General features: G+C 30.9%; 1 protein-coding gene across 1 annotated transcript; it reads right to left on the reverse strand.

Moving 5' to 3' along the window:
* Positions 1 to 3,175: 3,175 nt before the first annotated feature.
* LOC110603480 (LOB domain-containing protein 4) lies at positions 3,176 to 6,128 on the reverse strand. Its single transcript, XM_021741217.2, has 2 exons — positions 5,732 to 6,128; positions 3,176 to 3,762 (listed from the first exon to the last, which is right to left on the reverse strand). The coding sequence occupies exons 1-2, from the start codon at positions 5,906 to 5,908 to the stop codon at positions 3,415 to 3,417; spliced, it is 525 nt and encodes a 174-aa protein (XP_021596909.1). The 5' UTR covers positions 5,909 to 6,128; the 3' UTR covers positions 3,176 to 3,414.
* Positions 6,129 to 24,940: the final 18,812 nt, after the last annotated feature.

The raw sequence follows: 24,940 nt of genomic DNA on the forward strand, positions 1-24,940 counted from the left end.
TAGCAGGATCTATGGCCTAAGCCCTTTTAGCAGCTCTAACTTCAAAAGTAGGCTCAGAGGTCTGCAGTCGCCTACCGGTGGCCCCTTCAATCACGACAGCAACTACGATTTGAAGGGTTGGATGTCTAGAGGAGCAATCTCCACACCTCCTTGGGAACTGGCCTAGGAAGATTCGCTAATGGCGATGGGCTCTTTAGAGGTCCGCTTAGGGGCTGCCGAGGACTTGGCCGAAGCCGGTGCCTTACCAAGAGCAGAAGGCCTTTGAGACTGCAGAACGAGAGCCACCGGCAGCAGGTGTCAATGCTCGGGCAGAGGCAGAAGCAGGAGTCCGACTCACACAAGCGAGGGCAATATCTTGGAAGACTTCGCGAGTCACGTCAGCCATAGACCTTCCAGCCTTGAAGGCCTCTAGTGTGGCCTTTATGCTCTCCCTAGATAGGGTGAAATTTTTCGGCAACTTAAGGTTCTCCATGGGCAAGGTAGAAGCTGAAAAAGAGAAAGCCACACAAGTTAGAACTCAGAATAACTGAAAAAAAAATATAATACAACTAAAAGAGAAAAAATAGGAAAACCATCATTAACAATATGAGCTTCCTGGCAGTCCCGGAGGTTAGACATGAACATGCACTTCTCGACGTCATACTTCTTTCGCGCAGAGGTTAGTCGAAGAAGTCAGATCTGGTCCATTAAGGACAGCCAAGAAAGGTCATTGCAACCCTAAAAGACCTCCTTCCAAGAGAGATCAACATCCCTGCTGATCCCTGAGCTCTCCTTTAGCTTGACTACCATGAAGGCCTCAGCCCAGTCTTTTATTGAATCTTTGTACCCATCAAAGATAGACAAACTTCCCCGGGGAGCAAAGTAATAAAAACCATGATTAGCTCAAATAAGGCGGAAGAAGATGGAGAACAGAGTAACAGAAGGGTAAAACCCCAGCACAAACAGACAGATTCAAAGGAGCACATGAAAAGGATAGAATTTGGCGATAACATGCGAAGGGTCACACAGAAATGAGTAAAAACCTCAATGAAAAAAGGGATGAAAGGAAAAGTCAGCTCAAAATCACGTTGCTTAACAAAGAAAATCAAGTTATGACCCTGCTGGGGTCTATCAAGCCCATCAGAGCTGGGTTGTGGAGGACAATCCTCTCATTGTGAAGAGGAGCCCTAATTCTATAGATGGAGATATTGATATACTCCTTGGAGAAGAAATTGAAAAGGGAAGAAGGAGTGATAGGGAATATCAAATCCACAACATCGGAAATCCTAATGGAAGCCATGGGAAGAGAGGGACGTACCTCGAAGCAAAGATTGCGAAGGCGAAAGAGAACGGGTTATCGAGAGTAAAGCAAGAAGAAGAGTCGAGAGCAAAATCGAGAATACGAATTTAAAATGGGTAAAGGCAGAGAAAAGACATTTTGATAAAACCCTTCCTAGAGCCGCGCGGTCATAATTGAGGCTTTGGGATTTACCCCCTCATTAATCATAGAATAACTAATGAGTAGGTAAAGGGGCATTTGATCATCGTTGGGCCTCGGCACTCAGGCCATAGTCGAACCCTCGTAGGAAAGTCAAGCCTAAAACCCATTAAAGCCCACTATGCAAGTGATCCATTAGCGCACAACTCAAACCACATCCGAACAGGCCGGGGCTCGGTCTCATTGAAAGGGATCCAGTTCACTTGACATGATGGGTCAGTGGGGAAATGGACCCAACTACACCATAACCCTGTCAGCACAAGCGCCGGAGGAGAATTAAATAGCCACATGACGATGGAGAGAAAGGGAGAGTACGTCTATACGTACGGCCTTATATGATAGAGACAGGTGGCATTATAACAGGGTGGCGGTTATATATCACTAGAGGATAAAAGGAAAAAAGGAATTAAGGAAAAAGGCGTGAACCATTCAAGTTAAGCTTACTCACACATACTAAAACTCTATCTTTTTATGGATGTCAGATCATCAAATCACAATAATTAAGATAATGTTTAAATTTAAGATTGAGACATATTGTGATTATTTTTTATTATTAAAAGCTTTACTATAAAAAAAAAAAGTACACTTATCAGATTAAGTAGTTCATACAGTTTTATTGTGTATGGTTTAAATTGAACCATAAATTACTAAATTTATTATTGTAATTAATTTATTTATTATTATTATCATAGTGACTTGTATTTTCATGAACGTTTTTCAAGTTAAAGGAAAAAAATTTTGATAAATAAATTGACTATTATAATTAATTTAACAATACTTAAATTTAATTTGCCGTGTGTCTTCTCTTAGGATAGCAAAATTAACTGCACTTCTCAATTAACATGTTTCATCCCACCAAATAAATTGAAAGTTTATGCAAATGCATGTTATTGATTTAATCTAACTCAAAAGCGTTTTCATGTTATTTGAATTTCTCTTTAAGTGTTGATTCATTAGACCAATCAAATTTTAAGAAAATCTCTATTAAATTTTAAGAATTAAAAATTCCTAAATTAATGACTAATCTTCTCATTATCTTATAAATTTTAATAATCTCACGTGTTGGATAAAATATAGATAATGGGCCTTTGCATCTCTACTCAAATCAACTCTTGCTCCAAATACACCTTATATAACTTTTTTTTTAAACTCCTTTAGAGAGTGATGGTCTCAAGTTTATTTATAGGAAATATACTAATAAACATACACGCTATATATAAATAGAATTTTATGAATGCATGGATATCCTAATCACCTCTACTATACTATAAACAATCATAAAACTTATGTGGTAATTATTTATTTATAAGCTTTAATCACTGCATCTAAAATGGCCTATTAGTATAGTTGTTCTATCAATTTAAAAAAAAAAAAAACTAAAACGTTATTGATATTTTAAAAAATTTACTAATTAATTTTTTTTATTAATTTTGACCATTAAATATTTTACTAATTTAAAAAAAAATTATTAATTAATTTCTAAACTTATAAAAAATTTATTCACTAAAATTTTTTATAATATTTAACAGATAAAATTAATGAAAAAACTCATAAATCTAAATACTACAATGAATGCATATTAGTAAAAGCATGAATTGAGGCTTAATTGTCCACTCCAAGCAACCGCAGATGGCTCAAACTTGCGAAAATGATGTGCAATCCACCAAAGAATTAAGCCTAATATATGGTTGCCCCACAGACAAGCAAATCAATAATAAACTATATAATTACTTACTGTATATAATCTTCAAATTAATATATATATACAATATAGTTAATCCAAAATAAAGTAGGTGAATCATCCCCACCGCTACTAGCAGTGCTATACCTCTCTAAGTACCCAAGTGGAAACAAAACCCGTGCAAAAACATCAAATCATTAGATAGTCCAAAGCAAGAAATTAATTAGGATTTGAAAAAAGAAAAAGGAAAAAGCATTTAGCACGACCACATTGATTCTCCCAAGCTTGCATGGTCCACCATATCCATGTCAAACATGGGCCTGATCTGTGATCCCACGAGTCTAGACGACGGAGAGCCGCTGTTACTCGGCGGACTAGTAGGGCTCAGCACAGATTGAAATTGATGATGTGATATGGTAGTCTGCCGGACCCGAAGGTGCACCACCTCCGCCTGAGCCAGCGCCAGCTGGGTTTGGAGTGCATCAATCTGTTGCTGTAGAGATGATATAGCACCGACGCAGCCGTACACAGGGTCTCGCACTCTCGCATTCGCTTCATACACCATGCTGCTCACTGCATCTCCTCTCTGATACTCTGGTAGTTCCTGCCAATTTTGCAGAAATTAATTTTTAGTTTTTAGGGTTTTAAATGAATTACATTATTAATTAATATATATGATAAAATATGAATAAAGTCAATTTCATGGTTCTAGCTTCTTCTAACTTTTTAGGATACCTTTTGGTGTGCTGCCATTTCTTTTGCACCGAATACACCTGTGGCTGTCTTTTTCTTCATACATATCATAATTTTTTTTTCTAAAAGAATAAGAGATAACGTCCTTTTGAAATTTTTCTCTCCCCCAATCACATATGGATCAGATAAATTGGATTATTTAAAGAAAAAAACACTAAAATATAATGATATTGGTTTAATTTTTTATTTTTTTTAATTAAAAATTAGGGATTGTGAAAGTATAAATTGGAATTTTTCATATTTACTTAGATGCATTTACCATATGATTAAATCTGTGAGTGCGTCTAATTTTTAATTTATCAGTCTAATTCATTTTATTACAATGTACTGCAAATGAAACAAACATATATATTTGGGTGTTGTTATTTTAAATTAAAATGTTTTGGAAAAAATTACTTAAAATTGATCAAAGAGTTAATAAACATGATGAAAACATTATAGATGAGGCCCATGAAGAAATGTTAGAAAAATGTTGATTTCACTATCCATGTCAAAGATGAGTATATGGTTGTTAAAATGCTTAGGTTTTTTTCTTCTTCTTTTTTCAATCTTTACGGCTAACTCTTTATTTTGTAATTCACCAAAGATTGATTTTTATAACTAACTAACTCTTTGAATAATATAATATAATATATTTTTAAGAATTGATTCTGATTCTGATTCTGAATTTTCACTTAACAATATGATGTGTTTTATGATTGTATTCAATAATTATTTGTGATTTTGTTTTTTTTTTTTAAAAAAAAATTAATTAATTTCTCACGTGTTTTGATGTAGATCAAGCACTAAATTAATTAAATCTTAGTAAAATTTATAAGAAGGATTCATTTAAATTTTGAAATTGAAGTGATCAACCGGCCAACAGAGATTCAACTTAATTACACAAAATTTAGTAAGAACAAAAACAATATATTATATATATTGATTTTTTTTTTCAACTTAGTAGTTGGATGACATTAGCCATTTGAGATTTAACTCTCATTTCATTACGTACGGGATATATTCAAGAAAAATAAATAATAAAAATTGAATATTTGTTTATTTTAAATAAAAGATAGAAATGAAGTTATATTTCTAAAATATTTAACATATATTTAAAAAACAATGGAAATCTCTTGAAGAATTTTGCATGTACAAAGAGAGAGCTGAGGAGAAGCAAAGGATGAATAATGCAATGCAGCAATAAAAAAAATTGAAATATATTTATTATATGCACAAAATATAATAAAATAACTAGGACAAAAGATGTGGACCCTCATACAACTCTCACTTACATAAATTAGCTATCTAATGTTAAATTTTAACATATAACCTATTGAAGTTTTTTTTAAAAAAAAAAATAGAGATTGAAAATTGAGAGAGTAAAACTTAAAATCTCTTAGATTTATTTATATATACTTATTATCATATTAAACCTGTGAGTGCTTGAAGTTTTAGAATATGTTTCGTAATTTATATTTAATAAAATTTTAAATGCTATATGCTTATTAAAAAAAGTTATATTTATAGAGAATATATAGTTTCGTTGCATCATTTTCATGATAATTGAAAGCAATTGCAGTAATTTATTGACTTCAAAATATTCATAAATCAATTAACTATAATTTAATTACATTAGACATTTTGGAAAGAACTATAAAATTATTGTATTAAATCTCAAAAATTTATAATATTAAGGCTATATTTTAATAATTACGATTTTCTAAAGTGAAAAAAAGCTAAGAGAAATAATAAAACACCCGCATGTCTTTAAGTAAGATATATAGTGAAAAGGGAAGACTTTAGTGGAGAGAGAGAGAGAGAGAGAGAGAGAGAGGAACCTGTAACATCTTATTCACATTACTAGCACCAAAGACCTTGTGGACATTAGCAAACTTCTGGGGCTCATCTGCTGGGAAATAAGGAGCAAATACACAATCTTGGGCACACCTTCTCCTCAATAGCTTGCAAGCTGCGCAAGGTGATGCTGCACCTTGTTTTCTCCCACTCTCTTTCATTTTCTATTGCCACGTGTCCCCCCCCCCCACCCCCCCAACCAAAACAACTATACCCTTTGCCCTTAAATCTTTGGGGCAATTGAAAAACAAAAGAAACGACAAAGAAATAGCTAGTTACTGTGGTAGTGTAGGTGCAGAAGCAGCAGAAAAAGGAGGAGAGAGAAGTGTGAGTATTGATAGGGTAAAGAGAGTGAGGGGTGGAGGCATGAAGAAGGGAGGAGGAGGTGATTATATATAAGCAAATACATCTGAGATGGGTCCCACAATAAGAAGCCTTTAGATTTTGGTCGACATAAACATCTCTTGTGAAATGACACCTTTGGCGCGCCATTTCTTCTAAGGAAAATGTTTAACATGAAGATCCTTGTAGGTCAGATGGCTGAGAATTTTGATTTTATTATTAGAATGATGAGAAAAAAAAACTGCTATTTAAATTATTTATAAAAGTGGAATTGAAATGATAATATTTTAATAAGTTGTCATTTCAATAAATGACAAATACAATTAAAAAAAGAAAAAAGTTTATTCCAAATGACATAATTATAAAACGCTATTTCTGCTAACGTGTTATGATTTTCTTTTTCAAAAAATATCATTTGATGATGGTCAAATATCATTTACACTGAGGGAGACTAAACCAAAAAAAACGAAACAAATTTAAGATTTTAAAAATCTGCTTCATTTGGTTGGTTCAGCATTTTCGATCCTAATTTAAATATATGGGACAGATCGGATCGTCCGTGAGCTCAGGTCCCATAAAAAATAAGTCCAGTATGGTGACATGATATGAAAAAGGATAATAGGTTCAGTTACTTCACAGCTCCATCTGCATACGCACTGAGAAGATTAAATGGTCGCCTGACATTGAAAGAGAATCTGACTCGTCTGTACATACGGATCTAAATGACAGAAATAGATAGTACTGTAACAAAAAAACCGTTAGGCGTTACTAACAAACAAAAGAAAATAAATAAAATGAAAAAATATTTTTCTCTATATCTAAACTTATATCTAAACTTACAAACGCACTTTAAATCTGATTATTCTGAATATCAGAATATCACCGTTTAAATATATATAATTCATATTTTCTAATGCACTGTTTATAAATAATTTAAAATTTCACACTAAATATTATATTATTCTAGTAATAATCTCATAATTTTAATGTAAAAGAAAAAATCCTACGATAGTGATTCAACTCTTAAATTTTTTAAATATTTTAATTTTTTTTTCTTATAAAATTATATTTATATTTAAAATTATTTATTTTATAATTTTAATTGATATTTAACTTCGAGATCTGTAAATTTAAAGAAGACCTTGATAATATTATATGAGTAGTTATTAACAAATCAAAATAATAAAACAGGAAAAATATGAAAATTGTTAAAGGAATGATTTTATTGGGGTTCGCCTTAAAAATGAGCAATAATGGTTAAATTTGGTGGGCCTTCTCTTTGTGGAATGCGTACAAAATGATACATGTCAAAATGTCAATGGTTAATTTAATCACGCAATATCCAAAAATCTTATAATAAACCGCATAAATATAAAACAAATTAAATTTTTTATTTAAAAATAAAATATCAAATAATATTAATTATGGTGTATGCACTAATTATCTTTTTCTCTCTATAATAAATCCTCTCACTTTTCTCTAGCAGCTACGTATCTGCGGCAATTCTAAGGGAAAGAGGTTAGGAATCTGACCGCTTGCGGTCTAAGATGATTGTAGCACTGATGAGTTGAAATAAATTATTAATAATAATATATTAACATTTTTAATAACTTTATTTATAATTTTCATTTTTAACTTAAATTTTTATTTATTTTATTATATTTTTAATTAAATACATATTTTTAAAAAATTTATGAAATTAAATTTTTTATTGAATTATAAAATAAAAATATTTAAAATAAATAAATTTTATTTGCCAGTTTAAAATTCTGTTATGAAATCATGGAGTAGTTTTTTTTTTTTATGAATCGTTAAATAAAAAAATTAATGCTATTGTTTTATCTTCTCTAAATAAAAAGTTTACATGTGGGTGACTTTTTTTTACAAATGTTGTGTGTTACTTTTTTTTACAAATGTTGTGTGTTATTTATGTGAAATATTTTATAATTCTTAGTGGTGCAAAATTTGTTCCTATTATTTCTCACAAAGGCCTGAAATAAAGGTAACTTTTTTTTTCTATTTATTTTATGCGCTAAGAGATTATTTACATTATTTAAAAGGCTAAAAGAAGAAGAGACTTACATAAGACTAAAATTAGTGATATTTCAGAGATTAGATTAATGATATAGCCAAAGCGAAGCTGTGCTGTAATTGGCTATAACCTATAAGGAGGAAAATGTGAGGTGGTGATGAATGTCCATGGCAGTCACTCCGACGCTCAAGTCAGTATCGACGAGTATAGAGAATGCAAGAAATTGCTTAGAGTTTTTAGTGTTAAATAATAGCGTTCCTTTATCTCTGTGATCCTTATTCTTTTATACCATAAGAAAGTGAAGATGAATATAGATTTTTTCCAATAATCTGATGATAATGTGGCTGGTCACTTTGGTAAGAGATGTTGCCGACTAACAGGTTGGTGATCCCGTGATTGTAGATGTAATGAGAATATTGTGATTATTAATAGTAACTTTAACGCTGAGACTCTCCTGTTTTGGAGGATGGGTGAGTCTCGATAATGATCCGAGCATTAGGGTATCCAGATCTTCATTTTTTGGGATAGACCGCTTTTCCTACTTATCCGATCCTTGCATGTGGCCCTATCTCGTGATGACAGCTCATGACTTTCCTTTGGTAATTGTTATGTATCATCAGAGATCTCCCCGCTGGTATTTGATTCTTCAGATTCAAAGGTAACGTTTTGTTTTTTTGACCACATGGCACAAATTGACTATTTCTATCGTTTTGTCTTTCTTGGTCATAATGGTAGCCTTATTCTTTTGTCTATATTAAAGACTTTGCCAAAATAAATCAAAGATCTTTCTTCCCTTTCTGGTGCAAAAAAACAACACCGCATGCAGAACTTGGAAAAAAAAAGAGATATCTACCCACCGAAGAAGCACAGGCCAAGAGAGAGGTAGTAGATCTAAAAAGCAACAACAAGAGCAGAGGTAAGAATCCTTTTTCGGGACCTCTATGAGACAACTACTCTATTGTCGAGTCATGATAAGTTGGAGAACGGAAAGCTGTTGCCCCACAACCTGAAAATCAAAGAAAAAAACCAGAAGACGAAGGAGACCAAACAGATTTACAACAACTCTCTCAAAATCTTAGTACCAAATCAATTCAAAGATAAAAAAAAAAAAAAAAAAGATAGCCCAACTAGCAAAGGGGAGAGCAACTCACGGTTGAGTAGGGAAAGGAGAAGCTCTCCCTACCCGAAGGAGCAAAAAGAGTCGCACGGATGTCCAAAAAAGGGAGACAAGGCCTAAAAGGATCTCTACAATTTAGAGAAAATCTCTCTATAATGAATTTAGAGAGAGAGGATTATATAATTTACTTAACCAAATCCATTTTGATAGAATTTGTCTAAACAATAGCATATCTACTAATTAAAGATCTGAATCGACTACATTTTTTTTTACAATAGTCACCATTCACTATTCAAATAAAATAGATTTAAATTTTAAAATTTAGTTAATTTTATAGTAAACTAATTCAGTTTTATTTTATATTTTAAAAATTTTATCTATAAATTCTATTCAACTTGGTTTAATTTTTATTAAAAAAATTAAATCAAACTAAATAAATTATATTTATTAATAAATATATACCTCATATAGAATTAAAAATAAAAAATATAATTAAAATCAAATATAAAACGAATCCGAATAAATAAATAAAATTTCAAACCTCACCAAACAACACTAAACAAATTCAGTTTAATTTTCCAATAAAGTTTTAATTTGTTTAATTTAGTTTTTTTTTAAACTAATTTATGTGTTTTTCTAAAAAATGTCTATTTATTTAGTTTTTACTTTTTCAAATAAATTAAATAAAGAGATACTCATCCTGTATCAAGACTTCTTACTCTTTATACTTTAATCAATCAAGTTATTCTTAAATGGAAAGATATATTATTATCGTAGATTCTAATTATTACAATAATTATATGTAGCACATCCCAATACCGTTGACTTTTTAAAAAACAAAGGGTGATTTAAAAAATTGTCTCTGTTACTGTCATTACTAACAAACTAATTGTTGTATTTTAGAAAATTTGTTAAAATGTTTATAAATTTTAATTATGTTGAACACTTTAATTATTGCATCCATTTCTAAATATATTAGAGTATGTTTTATTAGTCAAATTTTAAGTAAATCATTATTTAATTTCTAAATTTTATCATTATTAATTTTAAAAAAATTAAAATAAATTATTTAATATGTATTTTAAAAAGTAAATAAATAATTTATTATATTTTTTTTTAAAAAATAAATAATGGAAGTTGTTTGTGGAGATGAATACTCCATGAGTTCTATTTAAAATCAAATGGAACTCAATAATTTGAAAATTAAAGTTTTAGTATATGTGAAAATCAAATTGATTTTGAATAGAAATCAATTGAATCGAATCGATCTGATTCAATTCGATTCGATTTTATCAATTGAATTTTTCAATAGATTTTTTATTTTTTTATCTTATTTTTAGTATTTTAAAATTAAATTAAAGTATTTTAATTTTAGTTAAAGTCTAATATTCCTATATTATAAAAAATAATATACTATTATTCAATAATTAGTTTGATTTTATCGATTTTTTTATCAAAATTGAATTAAACTGAAATTATTAAAATTTTTTTAATTTTAAAATTAATTTAATTCGATCGATTTTTTTAATGTAAATAAAATATTGCTTACCTTAATTATGGTATGATATGTATTAAGATATATATTAGGTTCAATTACTTTAATTAAATTAATTGAATCAAATTAAAATTAATTTTCTAAAACATTAACAATTGAACAAACAAAATTAAACGTAAAACCAATTCATCTTAATTTTATTTGATGTTTTTATTTTAATTGAAAACTTCACATCTCTGATATGAAAACAATCAATTTTTAGATAAAAAGATCTAGATTTGATAAAATTAAAATATTTGAATTGAAATGCAAATATGTGAAATTTGTGGTTATCGATTTTTTTTTTTTCTTTATCATGTGTTATTTGGATCCATACGCCTAAATTGTCATGTTAGCTAGCCTGTCTAAATTTATTTTAAAAATTAGATAAAATTTATATAAAAAAAATTGAAAAATTGACCTAATTTATCAAAACTGAAATCAATATAGCTCAAATGATTATTTTTAAATAATTTAAAAAATTTAATCATTAAACTAAATCTAAACTAAACCGAAATAGCATGGAATAAAATAGATGGGATTCTGTGCTATGATCTCAGGACTCTGAGTTTAGGAATCATCAATTCAAATCTAAAATCACACTAATGCCACTTTCAACTGACTTGAAAATGTGTTTAAGATTATAAGTGAGCATCTTAGGAGTTGGGTCGCGGTTGGATTTAAAATTAAACCGAATAAAAAAATTAAATTTTATTATTTGTAAAAATTAAATTATATTGATTTTGAATATAAACTGATTTAAATCAAATCGATCTGATTTAATTCAATTTAATTTTATTAGATAAATTTTCTAATAGACTTTTTATTTTTATACTTTATTTTTTTATTTTAAAATTCAATTAAAATATTTTAATTTTAATTATGACATAATCTTTTTAAATTATAAAAAATAATATATTATTACTCAATAGTTGATTCGATTTGATTTTATTAATTTTTATTTACTAAAACCAAATCAAACCGAAATAAATGAAATTAAAATGAATTAAAAAAATAAAAAATTAATTTAAATTTTCTAGTTAATTTAATTAAATTAATTTTTTTAAAATCAAATATTGGTAGTCCTTAATATTTATTTACTTATTGCATTAGCCCCTAGCTATAAGCATAAATATTTTATTTTTATTTATTTGGTGAATTAATCCTTAAAATAACATATTAATTATATTTTTTGGGACTACTTTAAAAATTTTTCTTATTAGTAAATAGCTTATGGGATTTTTTTTTTATTCTTTTAATGTTTATTAACTATGAAAATTGTGTACACAAAATTGTATATTATCAATACATTATTTATGAATATAGAAAAATAAATGTAAAAAAATATTGTACATAATATAAATTAACTATAATGTTTTATTACTATGTAATATATAAAATATGTATAATATAAAAAAAATAATGGTATTTTTTATTGAAATTATAGTTTTGATTGTATATATATTATGTAACAAAATAAAAAATATGGTAAATATTCCATTGCTCGTTATTTACATATGTCAATAGTAATAGATAAACACACTTATCAAATATTTAGAATACATTTGTACTGATTTTAAAATTATAGGGCTTAATTTTTATATTTGAATATTGCTCAAACTAAAAATTTATATTTTGAAATTTTTATTCTAATTAAGAAAATGCATCTTAGTCATTTTACAATTCACTAACATGGAGAGTACAAACAATTGATAATTTAAAAAGATATAGATTACATGGTTTGAAAAGATAAAAACAAATTAAAGTGTTTCTAAAAATTAAGGAGAAATCAAGTTATTATTTTTTACTTAAATTATATGTAACAAACAATGGCATTCTCTTATTTAGTTGGGCATAAAACAAACTTACAAATTAATCCACCATTGTTCATAATTAGCAACAGGGAATTGATTGCAAAGCCCTTTAAATTAAGCTTTAAAGAGAAGGAAAATTCAAGTGTCTAAATAAAATCAATAAAGAAAAGAATAAATAATATTAATGGTACAGTCACATATAGTTAGTTGCTAATGGCAAAATCTTTTTTATGGATCAAATGATTATATGGTACTCAAACATGGGATGTGCTTCAACACACATTAATTACATCTCCTCTCCACATATCCTTGTTGGTTATTACAATTGGGTTTTAATCGAATTAAATACCGTGAAAAAAAATTAAAAAAAATAAAATATTGTATCAATATAAAACACGTTTAAATGAAAAAAAATAATAAAAATAATAGTAATAATATTAAAGAGAAAATAAATCATTTTTATTTTTTTTTCAGCAAACACACGACATTGTTCGTTTTAGTTGAATTGTTGCAAACCAAAAATCATCCAAGTATCCGGTTTCTAACTATGTCCACATAGAAAAAACCTTAGAACCATTCTAAGAGTTTGACAAGGGGAAAGATTTTAAATGTTAACACTCTGTCTTTCCTTCAAAATATAAATTTTGAAGGCTCTCTGAAAGTCTCTAGTAGAGTCTCATAAGAGATTTTTTTTATACTAAAATTCTAGAATTTTAGTATAATAATATTTATTTATTTATTTAACTAATTAAGTAAATAAATTATAATTATGATCCAAAATTTTAATAAATAGATCATATAAATTTTAGACAATTTTAATTAAGTATATACTTAATTACTTAGATCAAAATCATAATTTTTTCGAATTACAATATTATTTCAATGTCAATTTATATGCAATCAAGTCCTAAATTATTTAACCTCTAATTTTATTTTCTCATGCAATTTTCTATGTGTGTGACCCATTAGATTCTAAATATATTAGTAATAAATATAATTAATTAGCTATTAATTTGAAAGTCAAGAATATTGTCTAGCAACATATCAAGATTACTTAAATATTCAGAATGTCAAAAGTGGTTTAACTTAACATTTCAGTACATGGTTTATCAGTGTAATTAATATATTTTTATCACAAATATCTCGATATAACATTTAATATATGGAACGTGTATGTAACATTAAATTATATTAGATCTTATCTATTATCAATGACCGATTAAATGAAATTCTAAATCTCATTGGTTAATTTCATAATTAATGCTAGCAAGGAACAAATTGGACATTTCCTAATTTAACCTAGGATGATGATTCACATAAATACCTTTATATAGTTTTTAATATATCCAATTCATCCCAATTTATTACTCACGAACCAAGTAACATATAAGATGAATCAAAACAAAGAAATCCCTATATAAGATTATTTATTGATTTCAAGTTAAAGGATTATTTACACAGCCATCACTTGAGTAATCCATAGACACAAGTTATTTTCCATATGAATTTCTCAGATGGGTCAGTTCAGTGTACTTATTTATAAAATAATCACATATATATTATTTCTAGATATCTCACATATCTCAACTTATAATATCAGTTGTTTATTCTAAAAGGAAAAAACATAATATGTATCAGTTTCAACAGTTCTAATCATTGTCTAATCATAATAAGAACATCGGCCAGAAACATTTAGAGACATTACTTAAATGCAATAAGAATCTCACAATTATAACCACATTATAATTTTCTTTGTATAGTAATATAGGCTTATGGACTTGATCTCTACTCGAGGTTCAATTAAATTAATACTAAAGATAAATAACAGCCTTTATAAAATGTATTTAAATACTTAAAATACATGAAAAATGATATCCAACTACAACCAACAGATTGACTGTAAGGCATATTACTAACAATCTCCCACTTGCACTAAAGCCAATCACCCATGTGACTTATTCCATAAGTATAAACACAATAATTATGCTTCTATTGGAATAATGCCTTAGTAAGAGAATTTTTAAGATTCTCATTAGTGAAACTCGCTTTATCTCCACATCTTTCTTTTCAATGATCTCTCTAATCAATTGGAATCGTCCAAGTATATACTTGGATCTTTAATGAGACCTGAGTTCCTTTGCTTATGCAATGACTCCATTGTTATCATAGTTTAATGTAACTGGATCGACAATGCTAGAAAACACACCAAGTTCATAAATGAACTTCTTGATCCAAAACTACCTCCATTGCTGCCTAGGACACAAAAGTGTACTTGGCTTTTGTTATAGAATCTACACTGGTCTCTAGTTTAAAACCTTTTCCACTTACTATCCCACTATTCATCAAAATCTGATTGGAAATTCACATTCGAATATCCATGAACTTTAAGTTTTTTAGTCTTTTCAAGTGACATAGTCAGGAATCATTTCTTAAATTCCTTTATGCTAAACCATTTTAGCATTTTGACAATGTAAGAGGATTGAAATAATTGATGTGGAACCCAAAATCAACATGTTATCAAAAACTCCAAACACACACTTGATAAATGACGAGCCAAAGATATCTTTCAAAGGTTACTCTACTACACCCCTAACTAACTAATGTGATTAGAAATAAAGATTATGGAGCAAAGTCTACTCTACTACACCCCTAACCAACCAATGTGATTAGAAACATAGATAATCAAGTGATTCCGGCTTTGAGAATATTACAAGAAATTCTTAATAAGTTAATTAAGCATAGAGGAGATCCATATTAAAATGCCACAAGGTTAAATCTTGATAAGTTGCTAAATAATAGAGAAGAATCAAATATTGTTCATAATATTATCTTTATTCCTTGTCTAATTGTGGCTGTCACCTTAAGGGTATTTTTATAGCCTCTAAACCCTAATTCTAGTGTAGGAAAGTGTAATTACAATATAAAAAGGATATCTATTCAAATAGTCAAATCTAGATTATATTAAATATAATTTTCCTAAATTGTCTTGGAGAAATCTCATTCCTAAATGAGTTGTATGGATTTGGGTTCTAATATAGACTAAATTAATTTCAAACAAATCTCACAAAATACTAAAATACTAAAATAACAAAATTGGCCTAAGCGCAATTCGACCAAACATGCATTACGTGATTTGAAATTGTGTTGCACGTATATATATATATATACTGAAGAGTGTGTTGCTTTTTTATTATTCTCCCATACTTTTCAAATATAGTTCTCATCTCGTAAGTCTTGAATTAAGCAATAGTAATTTGAATTGTTTGGAACTTTCCATATTAAATTTTTGAAGAGTGTGAATACATCAATCCATAACTTGTTGTTGAAGAATCGTGTCAATTTCGTACTCGTATTATTCTCTTTTTTCTCGAAAAAGATTCATGCTCGAATCTTTAACCATAATGACAAGAAAAGGATCAAATTTGAATTTAAAATGAAATTTCGCGAATGAAGCACTAAACTTTGATATCTCTCCTCTTTCTTTTTTTTTTTAAAAAAATCAAATAACTAAAACGATTTTTTTCTTTACTCTTCTTTTTTTTTTCTTTTTTTTCTTTACTCTTCTTTTTTTTTTCTTTTTTTTTTTTAGAAATGAATTTTTTTAAGAGAAACTATAAGATAAACTGAAATAACAAAATAATAAAATAAACTGAAAAAGAAAAATTATGAAACAAATAAAAATAAATAAATAGAAATTTATCTATCACCGTGCTTTGATACCAACTGATGCGAAACTCAGTGGCACAAACCTCAAACCCACATGCACAAGTAGATACGGAATCCAAAGATTTGATAAACCCACTTCCTATGGCACCCCACACTTAGAGAAGCTGAAATACTAATGATAGAAGGATTTAGATGAGAATCTGACAAAGGCCACAACAAATAGTTAATAAGTTAAACAAGATTCTTGATGCAATTGATGAAAGCAAATCCTCACTCTCACTCAAAGCAATACACGCCAAAAGCATGAAGAAGAATTCTGAAAATTTTGATTCAAAAGTTCCTCTTACAAGTGTTCCTTATCCTTATATAGTAAGGAGAAAATTAAAACCCTAATACACTCTTCTTAAGTTTGGCCAAACCACACACAAGGTCCAAACCTAATCACATACTAAAATAATACATCAAACTCATAAGTATTAAAACATAAGTCTAAAATATGAGCCAACACTATAAAACTAAAAAGATAAAATATGACCAGAATTCAAGCCCAAACAATGTCAAAACAAAGCAAGTGTTTAAATAATAAAATATAGCAAGCCCATCATGACAAAGCTGAATCTTTATAAAAGCCTTTCTTGATCTTCACTTTGGGCTTCCCTTTGTGTAACTTTGGCCTATAGGCTTGATTAGGCTACTTAAGCCTATAATTGCAAGTGTTGCACCAAATCTACCCCATATGAATTCAAGTATGCTCCAAGTGTATTTGGATCATATGAATATGATTTTGAACTCCTTTTAGACCCATTTGAATGATATAAGGTTACTCCATACTATTGTTGGAAATTTGTCCTATTGGATCCATATCAATAATCCTAGCAACCTTTTGGATCTATTTCTATAAATCTTAATTCCTAGAATATTAACGGCTTCTCCCAAATCCTTCATGGAGAAATTCTTGGAGAACCAAATTTTTATGGATGAAATATCATTTCCTATTATTAATATGTCATCTATATATAAAATAAGAAATACAACTCCACTCCCGCCAACTTTTTTGTATACATAAGGTTCATCCATATTTTTGATAAAATCAAACTATTTGACTATTTCGTCAAAACAGATGTTCTAACTCCATGAAGCTTGCTTAAGTCTATAAATGGACTTTTACAATTTGCATACCTTATTAGAAAATTTCTTAGATTCAAAATGTAACGACCCGAAAATCGGACCGCTACCGGCGCTAGGATCCAGATCGGCTTAAGACCGCCGGGACCCGTAGCAAGCCTGACATGTACCTGTAAACCTGTTTAATCCCATACATGATCAACAACATACATAAAAATTAAAACTTTTTCTTTAAACATTCTATCATACTCCAGACTCAACCGGTGCATGCACTGAACATAGCCATAATCATAAACATTGACCCCTCTATGGGATCTCATCAATGCCCCCAAAAGGGTGGCACAACATGTATTGAGTCGGTTAAACATGATCATCCATAAGCCTTAAGATCATGTATCAACAAGGGATTACAATATACTATGGTCAAGCACACTTCTAACCTTAATATCAATACATTACATATCTATACATCATTATACAATTTGTCATGTCCACATTCTAACTATTACATACATAGGACTTCATCACTCTTCTTGACTTCTCTGTCTAACCCGTACCTGCAAACCTGGGGAATTTGGGAGAGGGGTGAGCTACTAGAGCCCAGTGAGCAGAATCATAAAGCATTTAAAACACATGCTATCATGGAATGCATCACATCACAACTAATCATATCAAGGATGAACTTGTCACCATTTAGCCCTCTACATATTCCAATCATGCCAGGGGCGTAGTGCAGGCCACACCTGGTCTTTCTCTTATACATAACATAACATACATAATCCATGGTGCCGGGGGCGTAGTGCAGGCCACGTCCGGTCTTTCTCTTACATAATGCCAGGGGCGTAGTGCAGGCCACATCTGGACTTCCATATTATATCATCATGTCATAACATATGAGGGCTAATGGATCATTCAACATTCATCCACATCAACAACATATTATGCAATGCAACATATTCGTGATTTCTAATGCAAACAACCTAAAATATCACATGGCATCCGTGATGCACGAACATGCTCAAAACTGATTTATTTATTTAAAAGCATAAGAGTTATTCCACTCACCTCTGGCTAGCTCTGACACTGACTGAAGTAGCTGACTCACTGCTGAGGTCCTCGGTTCCTCGGGTCCGAACCTACACAGGTGGACTCAAATGAGGGACCAACATACTATAACATAACTCTAAAAACATCCCCCAAAAACCCCCTAAAACATCTCAAAACATCCATGCAAGAACATGCAAAGGAAGGCTGGACAGGGCACTTTCGGCGGCAGGTTCGGCGGCCGAAAGTCCTTCCAGAGCCGAAAGTCAGGCACCTTCAGCGGCCGAAACTCCCAGACAGAGACGAAACTCATGCATGTTTGGCGGCACTTTCGACGGCTGAAACTCCCAGACAGAGAGGAAAGTCTCCTTTCGGGGGCAAGCTTCGGCAGCCGAATGCTGCCTCCACAAGAGGGTTAGGCGGTTAAAAGTTCCTTCGGCTGCCGAACCTGGTTTCTCCCAGAATGGCAGAAACTCAGCTCTTCCATGCATAATTGCTTCTAAAACTTCCAACATGCATATAACTCATCCAAATCATGCAAATATACATACATTGGCTCCTAGGGGCTTCAAACTAACTTAAACCCCAACTACAACACACAACAACAACACATTGCTCATAAATACAACATAAACTCAAAAACCTAACTATGAGCTAAACATGCATTCTACCCCATAGATCTTGCATAAAACTTACTTTAAACATGAAATGAGCTTAAGATCGGCTCTTACCTCTTGAAGATCGAGGGAGAGACGTCCTAAACTCGAAGGTGGGAGATTTTTGAGTTCTTGAACCTCAAAGCTCCAAAACTTACTTTAAACTCAAAAATCTTCAAAATAAAGTGAAAACTAGTGAAAATGGTGAAAGATTTGAAGGAAAGAACTCAAAGTTGGTGAGGAATGATGGAAGGGCTCACCTTGGCTGAAAATGGGGAGAAAGCTCGCCCATTTCGGCTAAGGGGCTCTTTTATAGTGGCTAGCCAGGCCACATTCGGGAGCCGAACGTGCCTCCGCATGCATGCCATGTTCGGCGGCCTAACTTGAGGTTCGGCGGCCGAATCTGGACTTCCCTCACTTATGCCTTCGGGGGCCTAAGGCTCATCCGAAATGCATGCATGTTCGGCGGCCGAACTTTGAGTTTCGGCGGCTGAACCTGAGTTTTCCTCCAAGGTTGTTTTCATTCAAAAACTCATTTCCTCTTTACTTAAAATCATCAAAAACCTTAAAACATTTCATGAAAACATGGTTTTACCCTTCTAGAGGTCTCCGACATCCGAGATTCCACCGGACGGTAGGAATTCCGATACCGGAGTCTAGCCGGGTATTACACAAAACCTTTAGGTTGTGATATGTACACATCCTCAAGAAAAGTTTCATTCAGGAATGATATTTTGACATCCATTTGTTAAATTTCATAATCATGGTATGCTGCTATTGCAAGTAAAATCATTATGGAGTTAAGCATAACTATTGGTGAAAGGTTTCATCAAAGTCAACACATTTTCTTTGTCTGTAACCTTTAGCAACTAGCCTGCCTTTGTATATTTGCACATTGCCTTCTATGTCATTTTTTCTCTTAAACACCCACTTGCATCCAATAGGTTTTATTCCTTTAGATGCATCAACCAAAGTCTATACTTGGTTAATGTACATGGAATCCATTTCAGATTTCATTACTTCAAGCCAATTTGAATCAATGTTAGATATTACTTCTTCATAGCTGTTAGGCTCATCAGGTATGAGTGAAACATCGTTTATGAGTCTCCACAGGAAGGTTTAACCTTTTTAGAGCATGACTTGTCCTAACAGATTTTCACGGTGGTATTTCAGCTTATGTATCTATAGTAGATATTACAATCTCTGGTTCTTATTCCATTTGTATGTCAGTTTGTAGTTATTGAACTTATTCAAGTTCTATTTGACTCCCACTGGTTTCTTTAAGGAAAAACTCTTTTCTAAAAAGGTAGCATGTTTCGAGACAAACACTTTTCTTTTAATGGGATAATATCTAATAGATTCTTTTGGATATCCCACAAACTTACATTTATCTGATTTAACTACTAGCTTATCAGATATTAAATGCTTCACATAAGCGTCACATCCCTAAATTTTTATGTGTGATAAGACTAGTTTTTGTTAGTCCACATCTCATATGGAGTCTTCTCAATAGATTTGGATAGAACTCTATTAAGAACGTATATCACAGTTTGCAAGGAATAACCCTGAAAAGATAAAGGCAAGTCTATAAGACTCATCATGGACTGTACCACATCTAATAAAATACGATTTCTCCTTTCTGAAACTCCATTATGTTGTGGTGTTCTAAGTGGAGTCCATTATGAGAGAATCTCATTCTCTATTAGATAATCATGAAACTCTTGATTCAAGTATTCACTACTTCGATCGGAGCTCTAATACCACTATTGGGTTTCAATCGGATTGAACACAACGGAAGAAATAGAAAAATAAAACTTTTCACCAACATGGATTACATTTAAACAAAGAGAGCAGTAATATTGAAGATAAAATAAATATTTTTTATTTTCTTTGTAGCAAAAACTTGAGATCATTCATCTTGGTTGGATTGTCGCAAATCACAAACCGTCCAAGTATCATATCTCTAACGATATCCACACATAATGGCGATCAAAAAATCTTAGAACCGTTCTAAAGGTTTAAAAAGGTTTTGAATGCTAGCTCTCTATATTTCCTACAAGTTCTAGAGGCTCTCTAAAAGTCTCTACTAGGGACTTATAAGAGATCCTTTTATATTCAAACCCTAGGGTTTTAATATAATAATATTTATTTATTTAACTAACTAAATAAATAAATTACAACTATAGTCCAGAATTTTAATAAAATTTTAATTAAGTCTCTACTTAATTAATTAGATCAAAATCATAATTCTTTCAAATTACAATTTTATCCAAATGTCAATTTATATGCAATCAAGTCCTACTTGATTTAACTTCTCATTTTATTTTCTCATGCAATTCTTTATGTATGTAACCCATTAGATTCCAAATATATTGGCAACAAATATAATTAACTCATTAATTAATTTGAAAGTTAATAACATTGTCTAGCAACATGTCAAGACTGCCCAAATATTCAAAATGTCAAAAGTGGTTTGACTTAACCTTTCAGTACATGGTTAGTTAGTGTAATTAATATTCCTTTATCATAAATGTCCTGATTTAGCATTTAATACATGGAACGTATTTGCAATATTAAATCATATTAGATCTCATCTTTTAGCCATTGACCGATTGAATAAAATCTCAAATATCATTTGTAATTTCATTCCATCTTGTGTAAGGATTTTATTATCAATGCTAGGAGAGAACAAATAGGGCATTCCCTAATTTAACTTAAAGTAATAAATCCTATCTCAATTACATAAACACCTTCATACATTTCCTAATATATCTAATTCATCCCCATTTGTTACTCATAAACCAAGTAACGTGTAAGATGAATCAAAATATAGAAGTCTCTATATAAGATTATTTATTGATTTCAAGTCAAAGGATCACTTACACAATAATCACTTGAGTAATCCATAGACACAGGTTATTTTCCATATGGATTTCTCAAGTGGGTCAGTTCAATGCACTATTTATAAAATAAGCACCTACATATTAGTTATAGATATCTCACATATCTCAACCTATGAGATCAGTTGCTTCCTCTAAAAGGAAAGAACATAATATGCACCAATCTCAACAGCTCTAATTATTGTCCAATCATGATAAGAACATCAACTAGGAATATTTAGAGATAATAATTAAATGTAATAGAAATCTTACAATTATAACCACATTATAATTTCCTTTGCACAGTAATATAGTCTTATGGACTTTATATTTATTCAAGATTCAACTAAATTAACACTAAAGATAAATAAAAGCTTTATAAAATGTATTTTAATACTTAAAATACATGAAAAATAATATCTAACTATAATTACAACTACTTGTTTGCAATTAACCACTGAACATAAGCTTAGCATATTGGTTTTTACCTTGCACAGGTTGTAGATAAATTAATCACTGTAGAGTTTACCAGAGATCAACATTAGACATCGAGGCCCTTATCATAGCTAGTTGTTTTGAGTCTCTAAGTTATTGTACAATTATATTTTAGCATGTACATAATAAGTATAGATTGTTGTAAAAATTAAGTAGGTTAAAAAGCTAGAATTATGCATGCATCCAAAAGGGGCTAAATATTAGTGTATTTGCCCTAGGCCATTATCTTGGACATTTTTGTATGTCATTTTATTTATTAATAAAATAGATTTTATTATCATTATTATTTGTTTGTATGTTACATAATAATGATTAACATCCCTGGTTACTTATTATTATGATGATAATAATAAAATATGACTAGTATGATTATTGATTGATAATCATGAGATGATTATGTATATGTTGATATAAATCAGTAATCATAGATACTTATTAGAGAACAAAGTATTGGATGGACCCATATTGAGATCACTACATAGATTATTGTCATAAGTGAATATCAAGATAGTTATATTTTAATCATTTGACTTGAGATTGTCATAGTTTTCAACATAAGGACTATTATGTTTTGACATAACCAAATATTGTCTTTAATCGGATAATCATAAAGGTTATGATTGAACATAATAGAAATTATGTTGAGGATATTGAATAATCAAGATAGAATTTATCCCTCTCTTTGAGAGAGATATTGTAATACCTGACTAAACTCCAGCGTTGGAATTCCAACCTTTCGACAGAATCCCCATTGGAGTCCGAAATTCCCGAAGCTGGAATCTCCTTAGAATGGGTAAAATAAGGTTTTTATGAAATAAATTTGAAAATTTTTGGTTTTGTATTAAAAGAAAGAAAAGAATTTTAAAGGAAAAATTTTTTTCGAGCACAGCCCAGGTTCGGCCGCTGACGGTGGTGCCGCCATGGGACCTTCCCTTTCGGCCCCTGAAAATAGTTTATCCAGCCATCTAGAAGAGGCCTTCAGCTCAAAAATGAGAGAAATTTCTCTCCATTTTCGGGCAGAGGTAGGTCCATGCCCTCCCTTTGATGTTCTTGCTATTTTTCCTTTAATCTCCTTAGAAAATTCATGAGTTTTCTTTTGTTTTTGAAAATTTGAGCTTGAATCTGAGTTTTTAAATCTTGGAGTCCTCCGGAGACCGTTTTACCTCATCTCCAAGATTGGGGTTGCTGTGACCTCTAGATCTCCAAGAGGTAAGTTTATATCTTTGCTTTTCCTATGTTTTAAATAAGTTTTAAGAAGGGGGTTAAGGGTTAATAATGTATGAAATAGTTAGATCTAAAGTTTTAGGATTTGAGTTGGGTTATTAATGAATGTTTGCTCTTGTATTATTTTTGTTGTTGCTTGTTGAGGATTAGGCTAGTTTTTATGTCCTTTATGCATGTTGAGTGAGTATGAAGGTTTTTGAGGTGTTGGATGTGAGGAGAGTGTTTGGTGGCTATGTGCATAGGGCAGAATTGGGTTCTGCCTTGCTGGAGCACCCAGGTTCGGCCGCCGAACCTGCTTGTGGAGGCAGCTTTTTGGCCACCTAACCTTCCCCCGAAAGCATGGACTTTCGGATTTGTGAAGGAGTTTAGGCCGCCGAACCTGCCCTCGAAAGTCCTTGACTTTCGGATCTATGAAGGACTTTCGACCGCCGAACTTGCCGCCGAAAGTCCTCTGTCCAACCTTCTTCTGCTTGCTTTATATGTATGCTTTGGTATATTTTAGGGAGTTTTTAGAGAGTTGTTTAGAGTCATGTAATTGTTATGTTTGGTTCCTCATTTGAGTCCATCTGTATAGGATCAAACCTAGGAGACCATAGAGGCCTACAGTGAGATATTTGCGTCTGTGTTAGGCGAGCGTCAGTCAGAGGTGAGTAGAACTAAACTGAATCATTATTTTAAGAAATTAAACCTTTTAAGCATGCTCATGCATCATGAATGTCATGTATATATATTAGGTTGTGTTGCATTAGAATTCACGAATATGACGCATTGCATATTTTACTATTGATGTGGATGGATATTGGATGACCCACTAGCCCTCGAGTATGATATGTTATGATAGATATGGAAAGACCAGGGCTGCCCATTCTACTCCCCTGACACTATGTAAGGGAAAGACCAGGGCTGCCCATTCTACGCCCTTAGCATTATGGATATGCTATGTTATGTTTAAGAGGAAGTCCTGAGGAGCTCCATCGAGGGCCGGACACTATTGGAATATGTAGAGGGTTACTGGTGACAAATCCATCTTAATGTGAATTGTTTGTGTTGTGACGCATTTCATGCGAGCATATGTTTATTAAACTGTTTTTATGTTCTGCTCACTAGGCTCTTGTAGCTTATCCCTTTCCCCTAACCCCAGGTTTGCAGGGTCAAAGACAGCTCGGGAAAGTCGGCATAGTTACTGGTATAGTTTTTGTAATAGTATAGTGTGGACATGTAAATCTTAATGGATTAGAATTGTGCTTGGCCCTAATTTTATCATT

This window comes from Manihot esculenta, chromosome 16 (genome assembly GCF_001659605.2).
Source record: "Manihot esculenta cultivar AM560-2 chromosome 16, M.esculenta_v8, whole genome shotgun sequence".
NCBI classification, from domain to species: Eukaryota; Viridiplantae; Streptophyta; class Magnoliopsida; order Malpighiales; family Euphorbiaceae; genus Manihot; species Manihot esculenta.

Bases quoted from the DNA above. Each gene is read 5' to 3' on its own strand.
- LOC110603480 (XM_021741217.2), bottom strand. From the start codon at position 5,908: ATGAAAGAGAGTGGGAGAAAACAAGGTGCAGCATCACCTTGCGCAGCT. The intron at 3,763-5,731 runs GTTCCTCTCTCT...CAAAATTGGCAG, and splicing joins ATGTGAATAAGATGTTACAG to GAACTACCAGAGTATCAGAG.